General features: G+C 33.3%; 1 protein-coding gene across 1 annotated transcript in view; it reads right to left on the reverse strand.

Moving 5' to 3' along the window:
* PHLDB2 (pleckstrin homology like domain family B member 2) overlaps positions 1–20100 on the reverse strand; it is a 48049-nt gene that overhangs the window by 23279 nt on the left and 4670 nt on the right. The window contains exons 3-5 of the mRNA XM_070943757.1: positions 9901–10281; positions 8762–8905; positions 7340–7477 (exon numbers count right to left, since the gene is read on the reverse strand). Coding sequence (XP_070799858.1) covers positions 7340–7477; positions 8762–8905; positions 9901–10281 — 663 coding nt within the window. The remainder of the gene's footprint in view (positions 1–7339; positions 7478–8761; positions 8906–9900; positions 10282–20100) is intronic.

Here is a 20100-nt window from a genome sequence, read left to right on the forward strand (position 1 = left end):
TCTTTTTTTTCTGAATACTCCTATAATTTTTGCAATAAGTTTGCTGATAGTGCAACTCTAATGGGAAGAATAAAATATTTTTATTTCAATCTGCTAAGTTTCTAAGAAGCATCTTTCTTAACTTTTCACCGAATTGCTTTATCTTTTTTTTTCTAATTTTCTTCTTTTGACTCTAAACTTGATTACGAGTCACAAAATTTTCTCTTTCATAGCTAAATCTTCCTTTAATCCTTTCTTTACTTTCATATGTTCCAAGAAAAAGGGTATAGGGGCATCACAAGCATATCTTCATATTCTCCTCCTATAAAACAAGAAAAAGTTTTGGGAACAGAGAACTTCATACAAAGCAGAAGAGGTAAGCCAATATCTCACAGCTGTCTACCAGGGTTTTACACACTTCCACAGCTGCCCTATCAATGAGAACTGTTTATTCTATCTCTTTCTCTGATTTATAAGCAATTTTCTATAATATAAAGCACATTGATTCTATATTTAATTTAAGGGTTCCTAGGACTCCATGGGGATGCCATACTGTTAAGTTTCAGTTTATATTGTAGCAGTATTGATGAATGTAGGAGAATATCAATAATCCTGCTGAATCATACTAAAGCTAACCTTAGTCTACCTAAATGTTCTTAAGCAGGTTGATTGGACAGGGTCCATGCTGATTTTAGGGTGTGTTTGTCTACATGCTTAGTTACATTTTCTTTGATTACTATTTCTATCAGTTTGCACATAACAGACGTTAAGCTTGCTGGCTTAATAGTTTATTAGGTCTTCCTGGATCCCTTTTTAAAAAATCCATCGCAAAGCTAGTTTTTTACAGCTATAAGTTTAAAAATTGTTTAGCCAATTTTTGTTTCATGAAAAATAAGTTATCTGTATCTGTTCCACTGGCAATGAAAAATGAAAATTATCTTAATCTCCCAGAATGTTACTGAGCCTTTAAAAAACAAAAAATAATCCTATAAACTACTCTTGGTACTTTTATGAATTCTTAGAGCTTCTCATTCAAACACTTCATTTGCCAGGGTAACAAGGAAGCTAAAGAGAAAAGTTAGCATCTTCTGTTGTTCAGTGATACTAAATACAAGGATGTCATTGAGCTCATCTTACAAGGGAAGTCATTAATTTGGAAGGTTAACAGCTGCATGTAATGGATAGACAAGGAAATATAATGCCAAATGGAAGAGCCATTTCCTATTTTTTCTTAAGACTGGAGACATACATTTTGTTAGATCAGAATTAATGTCTTTTATACAACAGGAACACATTTATAAAGAATAGGTTGTTCTTTTTTTAAAAAAAAGGGCACTATCTTGAACAGACAGTGACCACCATATAAACACAGATATTAAAGATTTATTCCACTACCCTATAATACACTTACTGTGTTATGTGCTACAGACAGATACAATGGGACATTTTTTTTCTGAATAAAATGTTACGGAGCACAAGACATATCTGTTTTGTAAAATAAGACTAAATTCTGTAAGTTGTATAATTTCCAGCAAACCCTTATGGAAGTAAGGGGTTATTTAATAAGTATTAATTATACATATAAAAATGTACATTGGCCAGAATTGTATCTAGACACAAATATAATTGTTTATTGTCCTCTGTTTTAAAAAAATCATTAAAAGTCCTCATGGATACTTGGGTTTAAAACAGCAATACCTTGGAAAGATTTTTCAAAGTATTTTTTTAAAAATACAGTAGATATTTTATACAAACCTTGTAATCCACATGTATGCATGCTGTGCCTATACAATTTGCTTATTAATGTAATACATATATTTCTAAAATTTCTGCTATAAATAGAATGTCCATAAAACAGAACGAAGGGAGGAAAATGGAATAGACCACTGCCTGCATCTCTTATCCCTAAAAGTTAGTCACAATTTCTAGACGGTATATAACCCTGATCAGAACAGAATCAACATAATCACGTATATCCCCTCCATACATATACAATTATTTTGATTATATTTGCCATATATTTTTCACAAAATAAAGTATTTATATACCATTTTATTCCTGTCATTGGTTTCATGCACTTTGTTTTTAAAACAGCAACTTATATCTTCATTATTACATACAAATCCCAAAGTGTATTTTATTTATAAAATACAGTGGCCTGACATAATGCATGCAGCTATAAACAAGCCACACAAAAATCTATAACTTAAAAAAATATATCAGAAATCAAATAGCAGTTTGTGATGCTAGAAGGGAACTAGGTTATTTTCTCTAATAGTTAGGAAATCCTAGAGATGACCACATGCATAATCTAAAGGGTATTATGGAATAGCCTATCTCTCTACATACCCTTTGATACCTCAAAGGAAGCCACAAGCTTAGCCAAGTATTCAACTGGGAACTGGCCCAGAACAAACTCCTGCTTCTTAGAGCTGCTGCTATCATTCTCCATTTCCTTCCCCTCTTCACAGTAGGCCTTTTTCCAACAAGATGAACATGCATGATTGAATGCAACTATCTCTTTGCCCTTCCACTGGAACTTTGCTCTTAGGAAGATTTGAGCATCCTGACCAGGAGATAAACAGCAAAAGAGAAATGAAGCCTGCTGAAGTCCTAAGGCAGGAAGAAGGGAGAAGTCCCTATCCATTCTCAATATATGTCCTTTTCCCTTAGACAGCTGTGACTGTATCAAATATCACCAACAAAATCCAAATCCTGCTTGGATTCCCAGCTGTGGCAGGAGCCTATAAACCCTGTCTGCTTCACATAAACAAAGCAAGAAATCTGTTTCTCTGGAGAAAATTACACTTGAAACACCTGTTTTATTTGTCTCAACTTATATCAAAGCTTTTTCTACTGTGAAAATAATTAGCTATAAACTCTGTTAGGGAGAGAAAAGATGTATTTTACACAAGAAACAAATTGCAAACTGTAAAATTTAATGTTGTAGTTTCCCAAGTATTAACATTCAGTTTTGAAAAATGTAGTCCTCCCTCTCCCAAAAGTCTTCAAACTTGCTTAAGAAATGCTGTTAAGCCAGCAGTATAACTGAAAAAAACTGTATCAGCTGAACTTCAAATCCCTCAAAAGTTATAAATTCCCATTAGAAAATGATTCAATACTTTCCATAAAATACCAGAATTCCAGAACTACATCCCAAATAGACCTCACTTGGATAATCATACAAGGCTTTGTAAAACAAGGCTTTAGATGTTAAGTTAGGTAAATGTATTGGTCATAATCTTGGTCACATCAGGGCTTTACAATGAATAGCCAAGCTTGTGATAAACCAGAGCTCCAAATTATTCCAAAGTATTAACACAAAACAAAACAAAACAAAATATCCTCACATTAACTTGATTTCCTGATTTTGATATCACACTTTATCTCTGGATTAATGTTGTGCCAAGATACTGCACAACAGAATAAAGGTAGAGAGGACAAGGGAGAGGTATACCTATAAATTCACAAGCCATTCTTAGGTTTATTGTCTAAAAGTCATAATATCAAATTATTAATTAAATTGATTAATAATTAAAAATAATTCATAAACCCAGGTCTAAGAGTTGTAAAAAGTTTCCTTGCCTTGACAGTGTACTATATAACGTTTTAATGTTTTGCAGATAAAGTTGCTCATAAATGCAGTCACTTTGAAAAACTGCCATTAATAATAATCATATGAAAGAGGAAGCCAGTGCAGCTGCTGATCAATTAGATGGAAATCTGGTTACATTTTCATTCATGGCATTGCTTTTTCAGAATTTCACAAGCCCCAGAAACACATGCTTTACAACCGTCATACAAATCCGAACAAGATTTCCTATCAAGCAGGTGTCCAGACCAAGACTTCATAGGGGTTCTTAACCCTTTTCCTGAACACAAGGCTATCAAATGTACAAATACATCTGCTACATTTTAATGAGCGAAGGTGTTTTATCTTTCATAGATCTAATATTTCACTCTTCATGAACATCCAATTGCTAATAAACATCACAACTGTTAAGAAAAGAAGAGCTGTTTCTGGAGGGAAAAAAATGGCAGATTGAAGAGGCTCTGTGAAAAAAGAACTGACAACCCTAAAGATTATAATTTTTAGAAGATTGTTATAAAAGAAAGGGATATAAAATTGGCTTATTTGATCAAGGTAACCATAGGTGTCTTATTATTTCTGGTAACCCTCAATAGACTTTGAATGACACCAAAATTGAAATGACAATGCTTTATGGATTTGTTTATGGGAATAGGATCCGGGATTATAGACAATTTGTTGTATTTTAAGAGGAGGTGATAAATTACTAATATTTATACTGTGTTTCCCCGAAAATAAGACCCTGTCTTATATTTTTTTGAACCATGAAATAAGTTCTTGGCCTTATTGTCATGCGCTCAAAAGTCCGATTGGGCTTATTATCAGGGGATGTCTTATTTTGGGGAAAACAGGGTATTTGTGATGCAGATGGTAAGTTACTTCTCTGTATATTTTTCTTTTTCTATTTGTACTTTTCTTTCTTCTCTAGTTCTATTTTTTCTTTCTTTTCTGCACCTTCTGCTCTTTCTTTTTATTCTTCTATCTTTTTAGTTTCTAATAGTTTTTATGTTGTAACTATAATCATTAATAACATTACTATAAAAAAGAAATGAAAGGCAAAACCATAAAATGGAAATTGGTAGGAACATGATATCCGTTTCAGGATAATATTTAATATAAATTATATAGTTTTACTAACGAACAGTCCCAGTGAATTCAGCTGTGTTTATTTCAAGGAAGTAAGTGGATGTTTCCAATCTAAAAGAAAGAAATGTATATTGGAAGACTGCACTATTGTTTGGAATTATTAATAATACTTTTAGAAATTACAAAAAATATAAAATAAATTACCAAAATATTTTCAATAGATCTTTCTCTACAAAACTCCATATAGGGGAAAAAAAAAACTTTTACAATTTAATTACTGAGCATAATATTGAAAACTAACCTCTAAAGAGAAGAATAAGCAATAGGATATGACAAATTTATATTTTATTATTCACATTAAAACTTTAAATTGTCCCTGGAACTGAAATGGAAGCCAATAAGATTCATTCATCACTAATGAATGAATATAGTTCATGAGCTGTATTAAGTAACAGGACGGGGGAGTTAGGAGATTCAAACTAGCATATCCCCTGCCTTCACATCTTCCCACCAGTTATACGTGCTATGTAGAGTAGCACATGCCTCACTAACTGGAGATTAACAAAGCATGCCTAACTGAAGCAGGGTTATTTTTTCTATGTTTTAAAAACTTGCTGAAAGCCTTCAGAACAGATTGAAACATAAACATAAGCAACAATTACAAATGTCACCTTGACTCTCTAATCAGAATAGTATAGACATTCTAATGAGTTTCTAGAATGGTGCAAGGTAATTCAATCTCCTTTTCTATTGGTAATCCAATCTATGAACCTAAGCCAACGCTATTGCTATAAAATTATACTGTTATTCTCCATGAAGTGAATGGGGAAGATCCTGAACGTGAGCTGGTTCTGTGTATATGAAATAAGGAACTACTAGATTAGTATGTACCAGAGCTGTATTAGGACCAGAATAAGCTTCATTGTGTATAAAGGCAATTAGATTGCATAACATTTGATATATAATTACCATATTTTTCGGAGTATAAGACGTACTGGAGTATAAGACGCACCTTAGTTTTGGGGAGTAAAATAGGGAAAAAATATTCTGCCTACCAAGTATTCATCTGGCTAGCATCCTTAGTCTGGTCAGCTTCAGCACATTAGTTCGCTCGCTGGTTTTGAGATTGGGACTAAAAAACAGCTTCTAAAGCACAGCTGATCGTCGGAGGGAGCTCCAGTGACTAAAGCAGGCGAAGCGCAAAGGGGTAAGAGAAGGCAACAGCTGTTCTGGGTAGCCATTTTGGGCACCGCACGTCGCATTTTCAGCCTCCAAATCATTCCATTTTCGGGCAGCGATTGACACCAATGTGCTTTGGCAATCCCCGCAGCCTTGAAGGGGTCTCAAACGGAGTGCTTGGGAGGCTGAAAGCACGACGCGCAGAGCCCAAAAACACAAGTCATTGTTGGTGGCAATCTCTGCAGCCAGGAATAGAACATGCGGCGGCCAAAGGGTGGGGGCCGGCGGGTAGGGGTGGTTTACATTTGGAGTATAAGACGTACCCAAATTTTCAGCCTCTTTTAGGAGGGAAAAAAGTACGTCTTATACTCTGAAAAATACGATACTTGATCCTATTTGTAAAAATTAGGGGAGGGGCCATCCACTCTTGACCGACGATCTCCCAAAATAATTTTTCCAAGCTATTTGCTTTTCAAAAGAAGCCATGGAATTTGCTTAGAAATGCAAGTGCTTTAGAGCTGTCAAAACTATAACAGGAAGAGAAAAGCATATCCTCATATTCTCTGGTTTTCCCTTTAGATACTCTTTATGTAGCAGTAACATTCTAACTGCATCTCTCTTTAACCCTTAGATAATCCATTAAAATTTAATAAATACCCTATATTTCTTTTCTCTCCCAAGATACTGTAGGTAGTACAATTAATGGCCATATATGATATGATGAGCCTATGAGATATATTCAGTGTTTTGACAGTTTTGCTCTTCTTCAAGTTTACAAATATTTAATTTTAAACAGTTAAATAGTTGATGTTCATTTATCACTTAGATTGTAGGAGTTTTTCCTGTTTACATACTGTATATATTGTATTATTGCCAAAATTATGGCTATAAGAATATATCACACATGTAACTAATGTGCATCACTTAGAAATGGAAATAAATAGTAGGAGGTAGCTATTTAGACATTGAGCCCAATCCAATTGCTTAGTGCAGGAATTCCATCTCATCATCCCCATCAGAAGGTTCTGTCTGAAATGTTAAATTATGTTATGACAAAGTCTCCTAAAGTGTAAGATTAAATCTTAAATAATTGTATAGCTACAGAATGCAAAGTAAAATATTTAATTCATATATTTTCATTATGAGAGAAAAAGAATTATACATATATAAAATGTATATATTTTAAGACGTATTAAATTACAGATTTTCTTTCATTCTTATATAATTGTAAAATTATAGAATTTTTTAAATTATAAAATTTTTATAATGCAAGATACTATTTATTTTCTTTATTATCTGATATGGTAAATATCAATGTCAGCATGAATTTATACTTCTATTTTATTTTCCACAAACTTGGAAAATCAGCAATTGTCTTTTAATTAGTTGCAACATTTTTCTGCCTTTAATTTTAAACAATGTATCATGAGACTTTTTTTAAAAAAAATCCTTCTCTCTAAAATTCCAACCCTATGGAAAAAAATGTGATATCATCCACTTATTTACCTTGGCCTTTTCACCAATGACATTTCTCTCCAACTCTGCTATCTTCCTGTTCAAATGATCTACTATTTCCTTCTCCTTCAGCAGTTCAGCTGTTTCAGATTTCTGCTCTGCTTCCAACAGGGCACATTCCATATCCATCTAAGAACATAAAATAATTCTCTGCCTCAATCTTCTTCATAAAGTAATTCCAACATACAGTATATCTTGAAAGCTTATTTATATGTGGTATACATTTGAAAACAAACATTGTCCTTAGAAAGAAACATAATGTTTTAAATAGATAGGCATACTTAAACAAACAGAAAATGCTGCAAAATATTGAATGCTTAAATCAAACTTCAACAAGCTTATTTTCATAGAACGTATAGCTCTTCTAGTTTAAGAACTTCCTTATAACAAATCATTGCACTAGCACATTGGAGCAAAAGTAAGATTGCAATAAAATAAAATTAATGGAAATGTACATAATTGGGCCAAAATTAGTAGGAATGGATTGAGAGGACACTTTACAAATAGCATTTAGACTTATATGCCACTTCATAGTCCTTTACAGGACTCTCTAAGTAGTTTATAGAGTCAGCATATTGCCCCTCACAATCTCAGTCCTCATTTTACCAACCTTGGAAGGCTGAGTCAATCTTGAGCTGATGAGGATCAAATTCCTGGCAGTGAGCTGAATTAGTCTGCGATACTGCATTCTAACCACTGTGTCATTGGATGCTCTGGGCTTTCAGAAGTACAATTTACTGAACATCATACAGTATCCAGAGCAATTGCTATATTGGCTATCACTGCCAGGAGTAGTCAATTCAAATTGATATCTATCTGTAATGTTCTTATATGTACAAAACATAAATACAACATATTATAATATTCTGCCAGACTAATCATCACAGGTACAATTCTTTAAAGATGTTGTACAGAATATGTGGGAGGGTTTAATTCTGAACTAATATGTATAATTTCATTGGCAGTATGAAAAGCAAGAGTGTAGCCCCAAATTATTTTTTTTATTAAATTAATTAAATTTGTATGCTGCTCATCTCTACACCAAACAACTCTGGAATGCTTAAATTAAGTCTTAATTTACCAGTATCCAATTTACAGTCCAGATTATAACTACTAAATCTAATTACCCTACCCTATCTTAGTTTTGCATCTGAAATATATTAATTTCTAGGACTAATTCCATGTAGGAAAGTGCTAAAGGAGTTAGTTAATATTGTGGACCAAGTTAACTGATATAATTATTTCTTTGTATATTCACTTTATTTGTGGTTATGAAATGTTCTTTATGAGAAATGCTATTTTAATTATCTGTATAAATGTCTTGAAAATAAGTATGGATTCTATAACAAGAATTTATAGCATATTTAAAGATGAAAATTCATCATTCAGAAATAAACAAAAGAGATGTTATACCTCTCTGGAGGATTCATCCATCTGATCATTTAAGTCTTTGATCTTTTGTTCAAGTTCTTCCAGGTTATTTAGTATTATAATGCGCTGTTCTTCCATTTGATTAAGTTCTGAAGTTACTTGTTCACTGCTTATGCATTCTGGTGACTGTAACAAATCAATAATTAGAAGAGCTTTTAAAGGATGAACATGCAATTATCATTTTTTTTCTTTTCCTAAAAACAACCAACTTAAAATTAAATAATAGTAACCTAATACACATTAAGTAATCTTGTTCTGTTACAGTACATTCTATCTAGAATATTCTTTTTTTTCTATGAACAAAATAAACACAAACATACACAGAAAGCATAATTATTGTTAAATCATTTCAAAGCTTGGTACTAAAGTTCTTAAAAATGTAATTCTATAAATCCTATTTCGTGTGTTTCCTACAATGCTGTGGTTAAAGGAATTTAGCTTGAAAGTGGGAGGCAATGAGTTCTAACTCCACTTTAGGCAATTGTGCAACCTTGATTACACAGTCACCTTCTCTCAGCCAAGGAATAAGGCAATAGCAAACTACTTCCAAAATTTTGCAAAAAAACCCTACCGGGACTGGTTCAGGCAGTCATTAAGACTCAACATGGACTTGATCAGGAAAAAAAGAAAGGAAAAAAAGATACATTCTCCCTTTGAGATACGTTGTTTCCCTTATTGAAAACATCTCTTGATCATTTTCTCTAGAAATTTTGGTGACAATCTGTTTGAACTAGATGTCAACATGTAAAATTAAAATGCTGCCCTCTTTGATTTTGACTATTGATATAACTGCAATCTGTGTGATGGTGCTTATGATTCTTTCCTGTCATATCAAAGATATATTTTCTGGAAAGCAGATTTTGCTAAAAAGAAAAGGGAACACCGGAAAATTACATAGCTTTCTTTTGTGTATTGATAATGATAATCAATCACTAACTACTCTGCAATTTGTGTCTGCCTCCAGAAAAGAACTGTCTTTCCCTCTCCCACCTATCCTCCAAAAAAGAGTCTTTGGAACAGTCCTAAAAGAAAAAAAACTAAGTATGTCTGGAATTGCTGTTTGGCAAAATATACCAACAGTTAAAATTTATCTATGATCCTTCCACCAAAAAAGTATTTACCTTTGACATAATGCTTAGATAGGGAGATTCAGTGACATCCTTCAGGAAAGCAGAAGATAAAGGTGAACTTGTCCTGTTGCCATTTAAATGTTTATTCGTTCTGATTCCTCTTGAGGAAAAGAAACCCATAGAATTTTGTCCAAGATCGCTGAATTCAGAGAAATCAGAATCTTCAGCTGGAAGCTGCAAATGATCTCTGAATCTTGAGTCTGCTATTATCTGAGAATCTTCAAAGACAGAATCTTCATCAGACAACTGGAGTTTTTCAAGTTCTTTATTAATTTTCTGAACATCAGCTACGGTAGTGACTGTGGCAGGTTCATTGTCAGGCTTGGAATATTCTGCACAAAGATTAAGAATGGTCTCTAGTCTCTGGCGCTCCTAATATTGAAACAAATAATGAAAAGTAGAATACATACCACATTCACATATTTTGTGGGCATTGTAACATTTTTTCAGGCATGCAGCAATTACCAATGTCAACCAAACTTTAACTATTAATATTGATATTTAATATACAGATTAAAGGAGAACTTCAGTATTAATGGATAATCAGAATCCAATGATCGATCAAAATGGCACTATCAGTGAAAATTGGCTAGCACTTTACCATTCAATCACAGGGCCTTAAGAAAGGCAGTTTCAAACCCCCAATCCACCATTTATTTTAGAATTTATTACTAAACTCATAAAATCAGAGACTGAATATAGTTCGCAGTTCAAGGCACTCAGAGTTACCTTGAACCATGACATGGGCAGCAAATATTGATAAATATTCAATTGTGCAAAATGACAGTAAAATGACGGCTTTCATTTTCTTCCATTCTGTAAAACTGAAGACATTTCTTAACATAAAAAAGAAGAACAAAAGAAAGAACAAAGGCCTATTTTATGGCATCCAAGGAAATAATCTCTTCCAAATCCACAGTATCTCTTCCAAGTCCACAGTAAACCCTGAGCATTAATTAAGTCAAGACTATTCATGGAAATAACTAGTTTTACTATGCTGATTCTATTGATTTTGCTTTGAAATTCTGTGTGTGTTTTTGTCTTCCCTTGCTTTCCCCCATATTCCTCTTTTTCCACTGAGATCTTTTGAAGGACCACATCTCTCCTGCCTTTCCAGAGCAGGAAGGAAGTGGTATGTTGTAGGCCCATCCATTATAGAGACACAACTTGTAGGACTAAGGAAAAGTCCTTCTCTATGGTGCCTGCCTCCTTTTGGAATATCATTCTCCCAATGATTGAATTACTTAACAAAATAAAACCTTGTTAACTTTTCTGGAAGAACTTGAATATGTGGTTTTGTCAGGAGATCTGGGGACCCTTCATTGATATGGAGTCAATCAAGTGGCTGGGGTGAGTATGGAAGGGACATTTATGGGGTTTTACACTTTTATATTTTAATGTTGTAAATCAGCCAGAGTCAATGTGTGTGAATTGGGTGGCCTATAAATTTGTTTAAAATAAATAAATAAATAAATATACTCATTAAAGTATTATCTAATGAGAAATTCCCATATTAAAACAATGAAGCTTTAATGAGTATTATCTAATGCCAGCTTGGACAGTTACACTTTTGTATTTCAGGCCAGCAACAAATTTTGTTCTATATTTCTACTGATGGCTACCTACTAATGAAGAACCCTTCAAAGGTTATGTCTTCTGCATGTAAGACATACTTTTTAAAGAAAAAGTATAATTTTAAAAAAATCAATATCTTATACTCTACGCCCTTAGAATTTCTTCTTGTGTTTCCATAATTGGTCTGAAAGTAATTAAGATGATGGTACAAAATTATATTAGCCTAAAGAAACAAACAGCAAATTGTATGAATACGGTAATTTCACTTTAGTAACATCTAACTGTATTGCTGAATCATACCTATTGAGAAAGTCTAGTTATTTTACAACATAACAATATTACAAAATCTACTGCAAACTCAAGAGCTTTCTATCTTTAAGTGAAATATGTCACAATTTTAAGAGACTGTATTTTTCAATCTGTGAGCTAAAGTACCATAAAAGACTACTCTGCATTAAAAAGCAGTAACAATGAACACATATACTGAGAAGCTGCATCTCAAGATGCATATTCCTCATAGTATTTCAAAGTGGTGCTCATTTTCCAAGATAACCCGAAACAATGAATTCAAATTCTGCTTTTCCTTAAATGCAAAGGTAAGAGAAAGTGAAGGTATACTGGTAGGAATTAGATGTAATCAAAGCCTTTGCTTAATTAATAAGAAAAACCTGCTGAGTTCAAAGGATATAATCCTAAATAAATGGACATAATAAGTACTGACGTTCGCTTAACCCTTTGTTTTAGTAGGAATTGGAGAAATTGCATATCTATGAAATTAATGCAGAAACTTCTTTAAGAAAGAAATAATCTCTTAACTATTAAACTCAGTTGATTTTTAAGTCTGCTTAACCTATGTAGAAAAGGTCAAATGTGGTACTAACAATTAAGTTTATTCTTTTAAATTATCCCTTAATTTAAATTCCCTTCCTTCCTCTTTTCAAACAAAACATTAAATTAGAAAGATAAAATGACAATGAAATCCTTGCACCTTAAAACTCCTTTCTTCCTTCCAAGCATTTTCACCGTAAGCCTTCAGCTCTCTCTTCTTTTGCTTAAACAGTGTTTGTTCTCTTCCTCTTAAACCCGAGTCCTTGGAGTACCCAACCCATTTCTGAAAGCTCCGTCTGACTGATGGCCAGGGACACCAACATTCAGCCATTATTCCTCGACTTTAATGCTACCTTCACTGCAGAAATTAAGAACTGAAATAAACAATGCTTGTTCTCTGAGCCCAACCCCACATATAGTGACAGGATATGTTCGTTTTGGTCTTTTTCCTCACTCACCCTTCAGAATGCAGGATGTATCAAATAGTAGCCCACACACAAATATTTTCCTCTGCCCAGTTCCAAATGAATGCAGCTAAGGTGTACTTTGACAACGATATGTACCAAACTCTTACTTTTGGGCAGAATGCTATCTTGGCATGATTCTTAGCGAAGAAAAAAAAATCTACCATTACCAGCAGTTAAAAACACAAATTGGTAAAGGGAAGTTTCTCTCCCTGTCTCTTGCACATGTACGTACAAACACACACACACACACACACACACACACACACACACACACAGAGAGAGAGAGAGGGGGGGGCTGAAAATAGTAAGAAACGACAAATTCTTGCTGCTTACCCCATTTTTACAAAAATGCTTCTACCTTTAAGCAAGAAATATACTTCCCTTGGCTTTAATCACTTCTACAGTAGTAATTGGGTAACATGTTACATTACATCATTTCTATTTCAAAGTGCACAACGTGATATCAGAGAACTTATGTGCAGGAAATTCTTTGGGCTGCTATTTTGTGGTGTCTATTTTCATCACAGCTCTCCAGCTATTCCTTATTTCACTTTACTTTCGTTCTACAAATTTACAGTAAACTGTGTTTTTAAAGCCAATTCAAATATGTATACACAAATACATAGCCAACAGTTTATCTTTATGTAGAGTATTGTATTTTAAAATACAGATAGCTGATCTGAGTGGTTGGTCATCAAATTAGTTGCTTGTTTGCAATGAAAGGGATAGGAAAATAACTTTCAAATAATAGTCAAACATGAGAGATGTACTCTAACAGAATTTTAAGTACTTTTTTATTTTTTATTAATAGAATCATAACATATTGGAAGGGACCATTGGGAAAAATCATATCACTAAAAGCTATTTAACAATGAAAAATTATCTTGGGACCTTGGATCATCTAATTCAATCATCTTTCAGTGAAATCTACTCCTTCAACTTTCTGCTAAATGGTCATCTTGTCTATTTAAACAACTTCAAGATAATTTTTCATTGTTAGCTTTTACTGATATGATTTGTCCCAATGTTCAATCAAAACTTATTTTATGTATTATTCTAATTATTAGTAAACTATTTTTTGTCTTATGGAACAGGTCTTAATAATTCTTCAATTTCTTATACTGAAGATAGCTATCGTCTCCTCAGAATCTTTTTTTTAAATAAATTTTTATTATAGTTCAAAAAAACAAAAACAAATGTATAAAAGTTTTTCTATCACGGTGTAACTTCACCAAAATATCCATGTATACACCATCCATATATACACCAATAATGAGAAAGTAAAAATAGAAACTATTTACATATTCTTATATACAAATTTACATTTCCAATACTTATTGATTACCATAATTATACCAGTAATATAAACAGTAATCCAGGAGCAGTCTGGATTATTACAATAATGTAATTCACAATAAAATTACATGTAATCACATGATAGCTATTTAAAAATCACAACTGTCCTACGTATAGCTATCCAGATAACTGATTGCAACCTCTGATTATATATTAACAAATATCACTGGTTTCTAGGCAGTTAAAAAAAACTAGGTAATAATTATACATCCATAAACTCTGCATACATATACAGTTAAAGCTACTGTGCAATAACTTTTTGTTAAAAACTGTTTAATAGTCGTCATTCTTACTGAGAAATATACAGAAGAAAATATTTCTATAAGGTTATGAAATAAATATATAACTATACTAATGAAAAGAAATAGGTTTTTCCGGTTTAAAAAAAGCATCTTAAGGAATATGGCATCAACATGTATAGATACATACGTCCCACACACATATATACACATACATGTACACATGCCCAGGCAGTATTAAAGGATCGCTGGACTAAAATGTAAGTATATAGACCCATCTTCAGTTTATTCATTGCTATGATATGAAACAACTGAAACCAAATATCTATCTGACTATATGAATGAAAATCAATTATTTTTAATTTAAGACTACCATCTAGAGGTAAAAGTGTGAATTTCTTTAAAAAACTGAATGTGAAATTCTCAACTTAGGCACTAGGGGCAAAATTATCAAATTCTCCTTGTTATTGTCCTCTCTCTTTTTCCAGTAACCAAAAGTTACTGCTTTACTGCAGAAGCACATTTAATTTCAAACTTCCAAAACCAGATATGAAAACCAGAATTGAAATGCATTTACTAACAAGTGGTTATTTGATAACAAATTGAAAAAAATGTTGTTTTTTTACGAAAAAATAAGATTGTTTATTCAAAGTTTTTACGTATAGATACTGACTCACCTTTGACATATAACTAGTTATTTACCTGCCTTACTAAAAATGGCCTTTGTAGTTTAGTTCAAAAAAAAACCGAACAAGAAAAATAACTCAGCACTCAAGTGTTTGCTTTCACATTAATATTCTTTCTCTCTTTTTCTTTCTTTCTTTCTCAGCCTGACAAAATTTGATTCAGAATTTTCACATATTTCGAACATTTAAAATATGTATATAATATTGCCTGCCTCCAGGGTATTGAAAGTTGAGTCAGTTCTAAGATTACAGATCTAAATTGTAAAAGTCTGGGAAAACATTAAATATCAGATGCAGAAAACTCTTAAATACTTATTCTTTCCAGTGGTCTGCATTTTTACAGCACAAATATCCTTAGTCAGTGAATGGGTGTGGATGTTTGTGCATCTGTTTGTGCATCTGTCCGTCCATCCATCCATCCATCCATCCATCCTTCATTTCCTCCAGATGCCTCTTATAAAGTCAGATCACAGTGAGTTTAATGAGGTCTATTCCCAGATAAATCGTACTACCTTTCATATCTATTTTTTGAAGATGCTCATTTTTTCCCCTCTAAAAATATTTTTTTTCATTCAACTGCTTGCCTATCTGGATGTTGGCCACTGTTAATTTTAAATTTAGAATTTTAAAATCAGAATTCACAATATTGAATGTATATTCTTTTTCAAAGGAATAAATGTCAAATTGACTTCAATTCAAGGGAATTTGGGTTTTCCTTTGTTCTGATTATCCCTTTCCAAGCACAGCTGAATCAAAAAGTGGTTGTAGCAGTACAACCAACAGTTTTAACTAAATCACAACTTCAAGAAGCTTCTGGAAAGGACAACTGAACTAGCACTACAAGTGAGTTGACCTTCAAAACATTTATCGAATGGATGCATCATTCTACTTGTGAATGCCTGCACAATATTTGAATGTATATTCGAATCCAGGATCTTTCACAACAATAATCCTCACAGGATGCTAAAAGAGAAAACTAATTAAGTGGGAGGAAATTCCTTTATATATAAACATGCACTCGCTTTAACTTTTTAACATGTTTCAAGCAAAGGACTTACATCCTGTTCAGAAAAACAAAACTATTTGTACAAAGGAAACAGCTGTCAAATAAATTGGGGAAAAAAATCCTTTACCCAGGCTCTAAACAGAAAATGGTTTCTTTCAGCCTTTATAAAGGTATAATTGAAGAAGTCATCAAAATAATTCATTGCATATTTTTCTCCTTAATTTTTACACTAATATCAAGAGTCTTTGACAATATAGGAATATTTCAGATTACTTTTAGGGTTTTAAGACATCTTTCTCAGAAGTTTTATTTTGCTTCTGAAACATATTATCCCTGCTTTTCCTATTTTTTAAACATTTATTTATTTGTATCCCACCTTTATTATTTTATAAATAACTCAAGGCAATTAATATATCCAACACACCTTCACCTCCTATTTTCCCATAATAACAACTCTGTAAGGTAGGTTAGTGAGTATCACATTAATTGTTGCACAGCAGCAAATGATCATTGTATGCAATTCAAAAAGCATGCATTTTTCCATTTTCATCAATGCCTATCAAGCCCTGGAACCTGAACAGTAAATTAAAATAAAAATATTTTATGATAATAAAATATCTCATACAGTTGCTATATATTTCATCAATCTTGCCTAAGAAATCATGCAAAAATTTCAGAATCTTATGCAATTTCATAAGATGTTCAAAAGACACATTTTTGGAGGGAATTCAATTATGCTTTTTTTTTTCAAGAGGCAGCTGGACTTTCTGCTTTTTCTTCGAAGACGTTTCGCTTCTCCTCCAGGAAGCTTCTTCAGCTCCTCAGAGCATCTTTGGGACAACCTGGATGACTGAGAATCCCCATAGACATCCCTCATCCTAGCCTTCCTTCTGATGCCTCCTAGCCTTGCTTGCTTTCCATCCCTTGTGGTGGCCACTCTCCCAAAGCCCATGATAGTGGAGCATCAATAAGTCCTCTTGTGGTATCAAGGGTGGCTGAGGGTTCGGAGGTGGCACACACCCATGGTTTCCTGATTGCCAGGGCTAATTGGGAAATCTAAGCTGGAGAGACCTGGTCTGTCCCGAACTTTTGAAGCTGGTGGGCTCTGGATAAAAGTCAAAACCTGAGTTTGTTGCTGACCTAGAGGTTTTTTGTTGGAATCCTGGTTTAAGTTTTGGAGAAAGATTTAATTCACCCTAAGCTTGTAACTGCTTTCATCAAACCTTAGAGTGATTTAGAAAGAAAGAAAGAAAGAAAGAAAGAAAGAAAGAAAGAAAGAAAGAAAGAAAGAAAGAAAGAAAGAAAGAAAGAAAGGAAGGAAGGAAGGAAGGAAGGAAGGAAGGAAGGAAGGAAGGAAGGAAGGAAGGAAGGAAGGAAGGAAGGACAAAAGAAAGAAGAAAGAAAGAGAAAGAAAAAGAGAGAAAGAGAGAGAGAGGAGAGAAAGAGAAAAGACAAAGAAAGAGGAAGGGAGAGAGAGAGAGAGAGAAAGAGAGAGAAAAAACTCTGTGCTATTATTTTTAATTGTTCCATTATTTATCATGTATTAATATTTTACACTGTCCCTACACCTAGAGTGATTTTACTGTGTTTCTTTTGCCCAGGGCTACCACATTTTTCAGAGATTTACATGCATTCAATGTCTACAGTCCAGAGCATAAATATGTGTGTGTTTATTTTGTACATCAGGTGGCATATGTCCAGCTTAATATGCTATTCTGGGTAAGTGATGTTTTGTATGTAAAGAAAGTACTCTTGTGATCTTTGACTTTTAGGCTTGCTGTCAAACAGCAGCCATAATACTAATTACTGTTTTGAATATGCAGGTTGTATTACACGAATGGCTATTTTATATGTGAAATCATGACTGAAATATTTCTGCACCTATGTTGGTTCTCACTGTCAGGAAGTTTCTTCTTAGTTTTAGGTTTGTTCAGTTTCCATCCATTGCTTGTTTTGCCTTCTGGTGCTTTGGAAAATACATTGCCCCCTCCTTCTTTCTGGCAGCCCCTTAAAAGCCTGTTGCCTATCACACTCTTGGGCAAAGCATGTGAGCCATTTCCTCCTTTCAGTGGTCCATGAAAGTACATCTATAGTATGTAGATAATAAAGTTGAAAAATGGTGAACAACATTTTTACAGAACTATAGATATGTTCAGGCTGGGTGTGACAAGGAATGACTGGGAGGGGAGGGGCCAGGCGAGGCACCCCTTGACATGAGTGACATTGAGTTGACCATGCCCACCCAGTCACATGACCAAGCCACGCCTACCCAGTCACATGACAAGCAAGCCACGCCCACAGAACCGGTAGTAAAAAAAATTGGAACCCATCCCTGGGTAGTATGTATATTAACTAAAGAAGGTATACCATTGATTCTTAGGAAACAAAATATATTGGGTTTATATTGTTTCCCAGGCTGCATAGATCAGCCTCTACTGACTTAAATGAGAATTGAAAAATCAAAATCATTTTTAGTACTTTTTAATGACTGTGTTTCCCTGAAAAGAAGACCCTGCCTTATATTTTTTTGAACCCAGAAATAAGCACTTGGGTCTTATTTTCGGGGCTGTCTTATTATTTTTGTGTGCATGGAGCAAGACGGGCCTCCTCTTACCGTATCTTATCTGATTTTTGATTTCCAGCTCTGTCTCCCTAACCCTAACCAGAGGAAATGGCAGGGACCGGCTGTGCATGCATTTAAATATTTTCAGGGAGGGCTTATTTTTGGGGAAATACAGTAAATTTTTTACAATAGTTAGGTAGGGTAAAGTTCTTGGATACAAAAAGACTATTACTAGATGGAAACAGTAGATACAGAATATTCTCCCTCTTTCCATCAAAAGCAGTAGAGAGTAATATTTGTCAGCCCAGAACTGGGAGCCTAAAATTAGAGTATAACTATGAGACAATTCTATATCAGTTTTAACCCATCTAAGGTTTTCATCCCTGTCCATCCCTAATGTGTCCCAAGTAGTTTCATAGTAGAGGTTTTTCTAATTCAAGCACATACAAAAGACAAAGTTATTTTTAAAAAGGAAAACTATAAACTGTATACACATTAAGCAAGGGTGAACTGGAATCTAGGAATTCAGAATTTTTCCCATACTGTACCTGTGTCTTTATCTGGACTATCTCAATTCATTTTTTAAATATTAAATGCAGACATTCTGTAGACAGACACTTATTGTATCCACTTTATCAGACCTAGAAGTTTTGGAATTTTCAGTTCCAAACTAACGGCAGCAGAAGACTAAACTAGATTCTGCCTATGATTAACAGTGTGGTTTCCAATTTTCTCTTTCCTTTTTTCTGACACTAATTAGTTATTTTTCAATGCAATGTGCACTTTATCTGTTTAATTAGATGAGATTGAAAAAACAATTTCTTCAGAACAAATAAACTGCTACTATATTTGGCACAGGCACTCAACTTTTGTTTAGCTGACTGCCATTTTTTTCCACAAAAAGACAATGGGAACAATTCCAAGCAAAGATGTCCTTGTCTGCAAGTCTCACTCAATTAAGTGGGAATAAGTCAAGATGAAGGAGTCACATATTACACCCATAAAATGAAATGAATAGTGAATTTCCAATATCAAAATTTCATTTTTAAGATATACATTCATTTTTGATGTATTCTGGAAATTATGCCTCCCTACTGTAAAATGTTTCACAGATTTGAAAAAAATATCACAGATGACTTAAGGTTTTTCTCTAAGATATGGGAACTATTCAATGTGCTCAAATTAATAGGTTTTCCACTGTTTTTTTTTTTAAAAAAAATAATGAATCACATCATTTTAAACAGAAAAAAAGAAAATTCTTATAATTAAGAATATTATATATATATTAATATTAGATAATTTAAAAGCAAACTGGTGACAATAATAATGGCTTAGAAAAAATGCACATGCAATTACAAACTGTATAGAGCTGGCCTACGTTTTATTTAATATATACTGATTTTGAAAATAAATACAATTTAAGCCAAAAAAGAAATATTCTCTGTTGAAGTAATACCTATGACTATCATTT

Source organism: Pituophis catenifer, unplaced genomic scaffold, assembly GCF_029215685.1.
Source record: "Pituophis catenifer annectens isolate HBS135680 unplaced genomic scaffold, rPitCat1.0.hap2 SCAF_4, whole genome shotgun sequence".
Classification (NCBI taxonomy): Eukaryota; Metazoa; Chordata; class Lepidosauria; order Squamata; family Colubridae; genus Pituophis; species Pituophis catenifer.